The sequence below is a fragment of the Lepidochelys olivacea genome, assembly GCF_965140295.1.
Source record: "Lepidochelys olivacea isolate rLepOli2 genome assembly, chromosome: 3".
Lineage (NCBI taxonomy): Eukaryota > Metazoa > Chordata > Testudines > Cheloniidae > Lepidochelys > Lepidochelys olivacea.
This window is the reverse complement of record NC_140413.1, coordinates 175,010,001-175,022,231: the sequence shown is the minus strand read 5'-3', so window position 1 is coordinate 175,022,231 and position 12,231 is coordinate 175,010,001. Positions and strand designations below refer to the sequence as shown.

Genomic DNA, 12,231 nt, shown 5'->3' with positions numbered 1-12,231 from the left:
GGGACCCAAGCCGGGGACTGATTTTTTTAAGAGGGCTTAAATGGGCTTTTTCAGCAGAGTACAAATCACTAGTAAACAGCTCCCTGTAGCTCCAGTGCTGACCTTCCAGATAAATTCCAACTAATATAATCATAGTCAATTTCTAAACACTCAGGGACACACAGGGGGGAAGGAAGTGGGGAACTCGATAAGTAAAGCAAACGGTGAAGACGTCGCTGGATTTTACATCTGCTTAGATACTAATTCCCGTTTTAAACCCTTGTCCATTTTTTTATAGCTAAGTGGGACACAAAAGGGAGGCAGCATCCTCCAAGTGGGGTTAAAAGAAGTTCAAGAACTCTAAGAGATTTCTATGTCTGCATGAAATAAACGACATTTTCTAACCTGTTTTCTAACCAGGAAAGTCAGATCTAGGAACAAGAAGAGCAGATTGCAGAGCTGTAACCGTCGCAGAGATGCCAGTGGGCCTATGAGAAAATGATTCCCTTAATGGAACGATAAGATTTGGATAAACTACACAATTCCTTCTTGTGAGATGACTTGCTTTCCCTGTGAATTTAGTGGAGCGAGTCTCTGCCTGTGAAAGGAACATATAGGAAGAGTATCTGGTTCATTGTCTATACCGTGTGTATAGAGTAAACACACATCTTTATATTGTGTTGTTTCACTAGGGAATTTTGGGAGCCATAGTCTCAGGCAAACACTCGGTTTACCTAACGCCCAAGTGCTCACTGCCCTAACAGGGAGCGCACTTTCCTTTCCTGCTCCTTCTCTTCACACTGCAAACAGGTTGGTAGCAAACGCAAACACACACTGGCAAGATGAAATGCCATTTTTTAGAAGTAAAAGGCCCCAGAACACCGAGCAGATTTCCACCAAATGCCACATTCCGTGTTATTTGACAAGACATGCTACAGTAAAACACATAAGTAGACAAACCGAGAGAATCCATTTGGAACAGTTAACACAGCCTGACTCGCTCACAAGCACACAGTAGGGGAAGACAATTTAATTTCACTCAAATCCATCAGGAGGATCTAATGTTCAGATTATTGCTTAGTTGGCATTAAGGGTTGCTTTTTTTAAAAAAAAAAAAAAAAAAACCCTTGAAGCCCCTGGTCATTGGTCTATATCTTCATACTTACTTGATTTTCCTACTCTGTAATGGATGGATGGAAAATATCACTATAGGTAGCTGGCGCTTGTCAATAAATACATAGTTTAAACAGAATTGAAGCCTAAACTTGAGAGGATAGGTGGACAGATGAATAGAGCCAATCCTGTAGTCTTTACTCCTTCAAAGCTCCCATTGACTTTAATAGCAAGATAAAAACAAAACCATTTTCAGGGCTTCTTAATCTTCTTATCGAATCATATCATTCCATAGTATAATTTATAGAGAGAATGAGAATAAGTTACATAAATGCAAGTATCCCAGGTGTCTAATACTTTCATGAACAACGAAACCACGTGGTAGTGGTAGGTCTGAAAATAACACTGCCATCATAACTTAAAGAGACAGTGGGAATGGAGGTTGGGAGGGGGGAGTTTGCAGGGAAATTCCCATTGTCCGTAAAAGTAAGTATGAATTCAGGGGACCCACTATATATATATATTGCATTTATGTAACTTATTCTCATATATATTTAACTTCCTTTCCCTTTACAAAAGCTGCGTTCTCTCTTCCCCAACATATTGTGTGAATCTATGTAGCTGGTAATTCTGTTCCGGCCACTGTAGGAAGACAGGATGCGGGGCTAGATGGACCATTGGTCTGACCCAGTATGGCCGTTCTTATGTTCTTATGCCCATGGCTATTGCATTTCAACATAAACGTTCAGGGCAAATGAGTGTTAACTGTGCATGTGCAAAATGACCTAGGGGACAAAGACAGCAAAGACAGAGTAGGCTGCTAGACGTTAGAATTCTGAAGTTGTAACTAACTCTACACTAAATAACTCCTTAGGTCTCAAGCCAATGTGAAAAAGACAGACACCTCTGTCTTGGCTCCTTGCTTAAAAGAGAATGCGTTACAGAAGGCGATATACACGTCCCTCTCCCACACACCCATCCCATTTTAAAGAACAACTCAGTGGTGAGGATCCACTTCCGTTGGCTTTGACTGAGCATAACAATTTCTCCAGAATGGCTTGAGGAGTAGGCGAAGCTAGCTCACAGAGTGGAAAATGAAATTGGTATTTTTCAGAAGCAAAACATTACCCCCTGCGCCTTTTGACCTTTGGGTGGGCAGGAAAAGTATAAATGACACCCAGTATTTCTATAAATAATATAAGAGTTACTCTCCAGTCTTTAGCGTATGCTGATCAAACACCTTTGCTGTCTGTGTTTTCATATATACCTACACTAGTCAGGTTCAGCCTGGCTGATACACTTTGTGGCAGGGAAGCTAAGGAAGCTAACATCACTAACCTGAGAACAAAGGTGTACTCTGCGGAACAACCACAAATTGTTCAGCTTTCCTGAGCTATAGAGTGAATGTGGACAGATATCACAGCACCGCTAGTGTAGGGCTGTAACAGGTCAAGAGCACAGTGGAAACAAAAAATCCCATTCAGTATTTTATTTCTTTCCACTTGTTGGGAATCTGGTAAACAAAATGCGTGTGTTATCTAAATGCACAGATAAGGCAGGAATGGCTTTCTTTAATGGTATGATTGCAATGTGAGGGGTCTGACGCTCCTCGTTAGTAATATTGGCTTTGCATGCAAAGCACAATCCCATCCCTCTAGACTGCTTAGCCAAAACAGAGCGTAAACTCTGTAATTAGTAACGTGTTCCATCATTAAAGAGCCCTGCTGAGAATTTCTATTTAATAATGGTCTTAAATGAGTTATGATGGTAAATACTCATCTGAAAATTCAACATCTAAAACCATCTACAATCTGGAAGTGCTCCAATACTGCTGTAATCTCCTGTAACACAGAAATGACTATTACATGCAACCATCGCATTAGAAAGTCTCTGTACTCTTTGGTCCACGAATATACAGTATGGATGTGTTAATTAGGTTAACTCATAAATTGTCTGCTTTACAAATATTTAGAACTAAACAATGAGGGGGGTTTAAATAGGACACCAACAAGAGGCGGAGAAAACCTGCTAGTGAGATTTGATTCTTGCAACTGGCAAATCTTTTGTTTTCAGATAAGGTGGCACGACACGATCTTGAGGCCTAAGAGTTCACCAACACAATACAATACCCCCACAACACACTACTCCACTGGACCTGTACCGGATAACAGACAATGGAGATTTTACATAGCAACACGCTTGATTTCCATTTAAGAATTTTGTATTTATTTTTACCTTCCGAGTCAGAGAGATCTATTCCTAACGCAGTTTTTAGAAACCAAAAAACAAAAACAAAACCCACACACATACAGTGCATTCCTTTTCTGTAAAGTCCGCAAACATTCAACACTGCTTTGTTTCGCGAGACCTTTGGAGAAGACAATTATATTTAATAAGTAGTGAAACAAGACGCATGTGGCAGATAGCGAAGGAAAAAAGATTTCTGTTTCCTCATGTGAAAGTTATTCCCTCCGTCCTCTTAAAAAAGACCAAACCAGACAAAAATCTTTCAAACCATTAGCAAACAATGTGGAATGAAAGTTTCATAGATAAAATGCGATTCCAGGTATAAATAAATAATTCAGAGATAGTTCATCCCCGTTGGGGATATAAACAAGTTATTTACAATAACAATAGAAAATCAGTAACTGAGGTAGTTGGGGGGTTAAGGGGAAGGGAAGACGGGGACAGAATATTTCTGTATTTACCTAAACGTCTAAACGTTTATCTTCTCTCGCACTAACCTTTCATGTTTAATGAATGAATCTGCATTGCAGGTTTTTTTCCCCTCCCTGTGCCGGCTAGTTTTAAATCTGCAAGCATCACAAAGAGGCCGTGATCCCATCTGCCTATGATTCCAAATTAAAGTTCAAACGGACGGCTTACACACTGCTGATCCTGTATCATAGCCTCTCGCGACCCTTCAATTACTATTTAATAGAATTACAGTTTTAAATCCCAATAGTCTTAAAGAATGTTTTATCACAGACTGAAGAGAGAATATACAGGCACCTTCAATGTTATTGAACTATATTGCTGACCTATTTAGATATTAAAGGGCATGTTTAATGTTCTACAAGATATTACAAGAGCTATTTTAATCTTCAGATGAGAAAGAATACATACGTGTGTGTGTGCGCGTGCATATATACACACATATATGTATTATATATGCAAATACACACACGTGTGTGTACACACGCGGACACACTGAGAGAGAGGTCAGAAATCAATACATCTACTGAACTATTAAACTATTGTATTGTTGACAAATATTGCTAGATAGATTATTCCAGGGGGAAACCAAATTTTCCTCCAGTCATTGAAAGATACACTTTAATGGTCCTTATTAAACGAACTTCTCGTGATGTTTCTGTGCGGAGAAAAGGCAAATATTTGCAGTAGAGCTAAGCCTCCCTCTAATAGCTAAATTTGAAATTAAAGTCAATCGAAATCCGGCTGTGGATATTGTAAATCTTGACTTCCAGTGTAGTTTCCCCCGGTCTTCAGACCTGTTCAACCCAGGACCTGCCATCCGGAGGGATGCTGCTGCCACTCCATCTCCATTACAGGATAGCGATTCTAACCACACACTTCCCGATATTTACACCTAACCTTTACTTATTAATTACTCTTTTGCATTCTTCTTCTCCTGCACGTCCCTAGATGCTGGACTGCTTTGGCGCCTGCTGTCTCACAAACGTCTTAAAATAAAACTAAACAACCCCCCCCACACACACACACACATTCACAGCTTCAAAATCCACCTTAGCGTTATTTAATCACCAATGTGAGCCATCGCTCTAGTTGTATGGCTTGTGATTACCTTGCCAGAATGTAATATTTATCCGTATCACTGGTAATATTCCTAATGCCTTTTTCCCACCACCTTCTCTCATCCCCCCCTTCCCCTCCCCCCCCCCCCCATCATCTGTCCTGATTTTGCAACTGGGTATTTTGTTCATTTCTTTTACCATTTGCAAACTTCTTTCTAATTGGTCTTTCTATAGGGCTGGGGGACTGCAGCTTCCCACTCCAGGCCGCGTGTCCTTTTACAAACAGGACTCCGTGGCTGTGAGGGGGGGAGGGTGCGCGCGCGCGCTCACAGAGGCGGTGTTTGTCTGTCCTTTCCCTGCACGCCGAATCCGGGCCAGTGCAATGTGGAGCTCAATAAGAAACTGCATGAATAAACACGAATAGAAAGTTGTGCTCAGCTAACCGGAGAAATCAGAGCAATACCAGGGCACCAACGTCCACAATTCTTTTCACGTTGGGCCGGGGCTATAACCTCATCTGGGTATGCTAAAGATTAAGGGCAACGGGCAAGCAGATTCAGCTTCTTCTAAAAGCCAGCTGTAACTGATCAGGGAGGGGGATCTATAGATTATCGAAAACCCGTCGTAGCCGGGAAAGGACTACGGTCAACGATGGTATCGCAGGCACACAAAGGACACGAAACAACGTTACAGGCCCCTGGCAGACATTTAGGTAGCTTTTAAAACAGGGAGGGTTTTCAGGTGACTTTATTGGCTTTTCAGACAAAGACGCTGCAGACAGAGAGAGAGAGAGAGAGAGAGAGATTGTGGTCGCCCTCTGATGAACGTGCACACTTTATTTCACAGGACTCTCGGAAAGGTGGAGCTCACCGCAAGTCGAGATCTCTATGTATGGACACAGAAGCACATAAATAACGCGTGGATATGTCTGCCACAAAATCTAAGAATTCTTGTCACAACTAAACTGTAACCTTGTGTCTAACTTAATGCTTTTTTTTAAAAAAAAAATCTTGCAATGCAAGACTGCCTGTGTGCGTATAATCTTTGCAAGGCGTGAGACAGAGGATTTCAATGTATAAATCTATGTTTACAAAACTCACTTTCCGTTCCCCTTTTGACTCATCCCAATAAGCTCTGGTTAACGGGAGTTCCGCCTGGCTCTCCTCGGAAGATCATATCCCCTGTGCCATGAACTGAAAGTTCCGATGAGGCACCGGTGGGCTCTGGATCTGTGAGGTCTCTGCCATCTGTCTCCTATCCTATGGCTTGCGCTTAAAATGCACTTCAGCTTCCGAGTAATTTCATTTTAACCAACAGTCAAGCTTGTCACGGATAATAAACTAATACTGTAGAGGGCTTGTCGATAATGATCGTCCAGAGGAAGTGAAGAGGTAAGTTGCCCTCCTCCCCCCACCCCCAGTTTGGAGTTTCCGATAGGCCCTATCTTACCAGGGCAGATGGATTTAGTGGGTGAGAAGGCTTAAATGCAGATTTTCATAGATTTACACCTCAATCAACCATTCAGGTTTTTAATGCAAATCCCAAAACAACATCATTTATCTATTATGGGGGCCAGGTTTGAAACAGGGTATCATAAGTGGTAACATTTTCAGATATAATACAAATAAACACAAATATATGGTTTATGTGCGTGTACGGATGCATACGTTATATACTATATCACACACACACACACACTGCCCGAGGGAAATACTGGAGACAAATACTTTACAAATCTGTATATTTGGGCCTGCAGCCCCATTATGAAAACGAGCTGGGTTTCATGGACTCATTCCACATTACCAAGCGTCACTGTTCCGTACATTAAAAGAGGGATGTTAACTTTATGGACTGAAAAAATAAAACAAAAGGAAAGAAATTGAAAATCACTCTCAGAAGTTTTAGGGAAGAAAGTTGCTGATGTAGGGAAGAAAAGTTATAAAACGTTAGCTCTGTTTTATAAACGGCCGGGAAAATATTCCTATTTAAAGGAGTAGCTGTGGGTATTCCAGGAAAACAAATGACAAACTATTGTTATGATGTTGAGCATGAAAATGAAGATTAAGACCTAGAGAAATTTGCCAAATTCATGCGTGATATTACTGTGAGTTGACGCCTAAAAATGCAGTTTCTAGGTTCTAAAACGATGAAGAAGAAACTTTCACATCTCTGAATCTTTCCAGGTATTTAATTCTGTTACAAATAGCAGAGGCATAATGAGGCTCATCAAAAAGAGAAATTAAAATATTGCACTTTTAAAAATTCACAAATAATGTCGATAGCTGCCCTGGCAATGATCTTGAGTAACTCCTAGGTGCTGTGATTTTCTCTACAAGGGCCTTTGCTCCTTGTTAACACGTATTGGGGTTGACGAAGAAAACAGTTATAAATGACTCAATTCAAACGCCAGCTGCCTGCGAAGATGCAGAGACTTTGGAGTATGGTTGCCCCATGTTAGTATTTGTCCTGCTCTTTGCATCTACAGGGGGAAGATGAAGGACTAAGAATATAATTTAATTTCCCCATGAGATATAATACGATTCTCTTTTCCCACTTATCTTCAAATCAAGGCTAGTTTTGCATAGGTCACGTTATTAAAAAAATCCTTCTATGCTGCTAAATATGCAATGAATTTAGCAAAACTAATTTTCAGCATATTATGGTATGTGCCACGTTAACAGAACGCTGGTATTATTTTATGTATGCCTGAATATTAAATATGGTGTATCTACAAAATGAGGCATATTTCAAATTATGTAAAATTCAAATGCACTTTTCATTTGAATAAAAACGGGAATGCATGTGTAAGTGTAAATGCTGAATCCATTTGAGAATTATTTGTATTATTTTTCCTTAGTAGGGGTTTGCTTTCTCAGGGAGCTGGACAGAGAAAGGGTACAGATGGGATTTTAAATTTAGGTGAGCAAATTCACTGATTTTCACTATTTGGGGGCAATTCCTAAACGCGTCTAAACAGATTCTAGCCCACTTTACGCCCTGACGTGTATGATAACAGAGCAGCAAAGTAAAGACCTTCTGATTGGAAGCCTTCCAGGTAACAAGGTACAGCTTAACAACGATGACCATAAATGATAAAGATAAACATTCTACACACTCTTTTTCTCGCTTTCTTTCCCTATAGTATTTCAAGTGATTACACATCAGTTATTGTTGCTTAGCTATTCCTTCTTTTAAAGCTTTTGGGCAACCTTCCCTAAAAATATCGATGGTAATAAACACGTTCCCAACAACTGCTTGTGCTGAAAGGAAGCTGAGTAAATATACATAGGATTTTCTGAAGGATATAAAAGATCTATAAATATATTTGCATTTCAGCTTTTTTTGAGAAAATCATCAGTAATGTTCTTTGAATTAAATTCCAAACTATAGGGCATGGGCTTTTCTTTCTCCCCGTAAAACTTCCTTTTGGAATGTCTATAGTTTTCCCTAAAATTTCAGGAGCTTCCCATTCAACTAGCCCGGACCTTCAAATAGAGGAAAAAATGCAGCCAAAACAAAGTCAAATCGGAAGTCAAAATTAGTTCTGATATGGTCAAGAAATTCCAGGCACGTTTCGCACTAATCCTAATAAGTTTCAAAATTGTATTTTCAAGTAAAAACAAGTTTAGAATTCACCTCTTGTTAATTCACGGTTGAATAATCTGCCGAGGGCTAAGCAAAACTTTAATGCAAAAGGTGATGCTGGAATACTGTTAGTCATGCAAATAAAGGCTTCTTTCAGCACATTACAATATACTTAGGATTCAAGGGGAGGAGCTGAAACCTGATTAGGGAGAGTAGTTTATAGTTTTTGTTTTCATTTAAAGCTACAAACAAATACTAAAACATCTTAAATGCTCTCTGGAGAAACCTGCTAATCCCAATAGATGGGCAAAGTGATCATTTAGGCTCAGAGTTTTTTGAAAAAATGAAAAAATGCTTGAGCCGGTGGTGTGAAAGCAGGATTGAAAGGACATCACTGTGTCTTGGAAACAGATTCGGAGCAGTGGTTATATCAGCCCAAGGGGGCCAAGTTTGCCTATCCAAACGTGAAGTTTTCTTTTCCTTCCCCTTTACAGACACTGTTCATTTCACTAAGGCAGACATTTAATGAAAAGTGATTTTATATTATTTTTAAAATTAATTTTAAATGGGCGACAAACACAGCACTTTACTTCAAAACACATAGAAATTAAAACGAAAACCAGACAAAAAAGTCAAACGCGCCTCGCTGCTACATACACACGAGTAAATTCCAGATTCCACTGGCGTGCATTGCTAACCAGCCTGAGAGCTTCAGTAGATATAAACTTGAATAATTCACCGTGGCTCACCTAACCAAGCAAAGATTAAAAAATAATTTCTCCATTAGGACGTGGGGAGTAATATATAGATACAGATATATAATTTGCAATAGACAAAAACACCAACATCGCTGAATAGATAAGAAAATGGAATACTGTATTTGATTTAGAAAGTTTGTACATATAGATAAACACGCAGTGAAGGAAACAATAGTATAAGCGTCCTACGTGGAGTTTAAGAAGAGACCCCATAGCGGCTATGAAATACTCAAAATAGCTTTTGCATAAGATAACTACAGTTGCACTCTAAGCTGTTTTCTATCGCTGAGGTCCCTTTTTAAAACCTAGCAGGTCAGATCGTGACAGCTAAGTTTGTGCAAGGAACACCGAGTCAAGGAAAATAGAAAGGAGAGGAGCGAAAGAGAGATGGAGACAGAGAGAGCGAGGAAAAAAAGAAAGAAAAGAGCAAATATCATATACAGGCATTTCTACACATATATTACAAACTGGGGGAATGACCGCATCATTAAGATATACATAATTCATATAAAATTTTGAAATAAAAATAAAAATCTGTTACAGTCATAACTATTCTTTTTCCCACATTTATAACCAGCACCCACACAGGCAGTGACAGAAGGGGAGAAAAAAAGGTGCTTACGAATAAAATGATTGTCTGCTGAACAAAAAAACAGAAGATTGCATCTTGGCTGGACCATCACTTGGACTTAAAAACAGAGAGAGAGAGCGAGAGGGAGAGAGAGAGAGAAAGAGGGAGAGAACCAACAAAAAGGCGATAAACATTTGTTATTTCCCTCTTCAAGGAGTTCCTTTTTATTTTTTTTTAATTTTTATTGTTTTTATACAAATTCGATCGGAGTTTTTGTTTGTTTGTTTGTTTGTTTGTTTTTTGTTTTTGTTTCTTTACTATAGAGAATATTTTTCCCAGATACAAATTTAATCATCAGCATCATCATTATCATGCAAGTGGGTGAAATGCGTCCATGGAAAAGCGCAAAGGAGAAATCGTGCTTGTCCTAAAAAGAATGCAATTGTCATTTTTTTTTAATATAATTATTATTATTCCCCCCGCTGCAACATCAGTGTCAGTGACTGTCTGTTGAAGTTTTAGCTCCATCTCTTGGTGGCGGCGGTGGCTGTCGATGGTGTCGATGGATTCTCTTTTTGTTTGTTTGTTTGCTATTGTTTATTTGTTTGCTTGGCGTTTCTCTTGCTGAGTGTGGGTCTGTGTGTCCTGATTCTGGGGCCGTTGGTCTGTTTGGTCTGGGTCGGGGAGAGGGTGCTCGGCTGGTTGGTTTGGATTGTTTGCCGGTATCATACATCACATTCCGAGTCGCTGGAGGTTACCGAAAGGATGGAGGTCCCCGTCTCGGCTCTTTCTGTCAAACTGGAGACGCTGGTGGTAGGACTGGCCGCCGTGGACGGAGACTCGGCCGAGTTGTGTGTAGGGCAGCCGGGCTCTGCCAGCGATCGCATGCCGCTCTGTCCTATGGCCTGGTGCTGGAGCCTGCATCGCACGGGGAGACAAAACAACGACACAGTCCTTCTGAGAGAGGAAGAGCGAGCCACAGGCGGCAGCAGGCGGCAGCTCCCCGCTTCCCCCAGCCCTTGCAAACACACCTCCCCAAACAAACAACTCACCAAACAAACAGCCTCCCTCCGCAACGGGCTCCAGCCGCATCCCCCCGCTTCCCTCTCGGGCTCGGAGCCCCACGCTTGGTCACCTTCTCATCTCAGCCTGCCTGGCTTTTTCATAGCGATCTGCAACCTACAGAGCGCTATCTGCCCGGGCACCGTGTACACACATGCATATGCATGCCTGTGTACACAGGCCATCAAGGTTCAATGGGTGAAACCCCCCCCCCCCTTCTCTCAGTCTTGTTTTGGTAAAGCTGTCGGCCGTGAACTGCATTGCCTCGGCTTCCTGTCACCGCAGCTGCAGACAGCCTCTTGCAAGTGTTTCAAAACAGATCGGAGAAAGCCCACTTCAGATATGATCGGCTGAAGCTCAGATATAAATAGAGAGGTCCCAACTTTAGAAAAGCATGGAGATGGGGAACTAATTTATTGCGCCTGAGATTTCGTTTAAAATATCTCTCTTTGTCCCCCGCCCCCCCCCCTCCACCGCCACTAGTCCATTTTTCCACCAGACACCAGGGTACTGTGGGCCTAATCTAAACTAAGACAATATGTGTGCGTTTATCAAACGCACAGTGGATATGGAAAGCTACAAAGAGTGCTCTGGAGCAGAAAAGAATTGCAGGTGAAACTGACCTATCTTGTCTGCTTATATCTAGATACAGAACATTTTTTAAAACGTGTAAAGAAATACACTGGTGCTCTGGAGAAGGGGTGGGGGAAGCAACATCTCCCAAGTATTTAGCGACAAATCTAGAATGCATTTTTTCTATCCCTCTAAAAGGGAGAACGCTTTAATTTAAAGTCTGCTTCCGTTTTGAAAAAAAAAACAAGAAACTAAACAAAAGACTCCAAACTGCTGTCCCTCGCAATGTCACCGCACGGGAAGGCATTTGATTTCACACAGACAAAATAAATACAACCAAATACAAATCTTCAATTGCATCATCCTATTCTGACCATTCTCCTGCGCTTGGTTATTCGGTTCTAAATATAGAGGAAATCTAATTCAAGAATAAGGGGAAAGAAGCTAAAAGTCCTGAGCTGACCAGTCATTCACAACGCATAACAAACACTCCCAGTGTTGATCAAAACGCACCCCTCAGTCACCTGATTCCCCCCCCCGAGCATTTCTTCATTTCAATGCCCGCAAAGAGCAGAGAAATGCATATCGTTCTAAAATTTCCAGTCATTTTAAAATTGTTTAATTTTGGCGTGTTTGGTTATTTTCTCCCATTACAATTCCTGGTGTATTCTTTCCGCTGTCAACAGCGTTCAGTCAACAAAAGCATCCGTATGCAACTTCTGTTTATTTACAGTACTTAGCTGCTCTGCTTTCCAGTTGATGGAAATCAAATAGTGAAGCAGTTGCCCTTTGTATTTTTTTCAGGACTCGGAAT

At 40.8% G+C, this 12,231-nt stretch overlaps 1 protein-coding gene across 1 annotated transcript in view; it reads right to left on the bottom strand.

The window, feature by feature from the left end:
* Positions 1-9,028: 9,028 nt before the first annotated feature.
* The window catches only part of SIX3 (SIX homeobox 3), a 5,290-nt gene continuing 2,087 nt past the window's right edge, over positions 9,029-12,231 (bottom strand). The window contains exons 2-3 of the mRNA XM_084623066.1: positions 10,541-10,700; positions 9,029-10,209 (exon numbers count right to left, since the gene is read on the bottom strand). Coding sequence (XP_084479192.1) covers positions 10,033-10,209; positions 10,541-10,700 — 337 coding nt within the window. The 3' untranslated portion in view covers positions 9,029-10,032. The remainder of the gene's footprint in view (positions 10,210-10,540; positions 10,701-12,231) is intronic.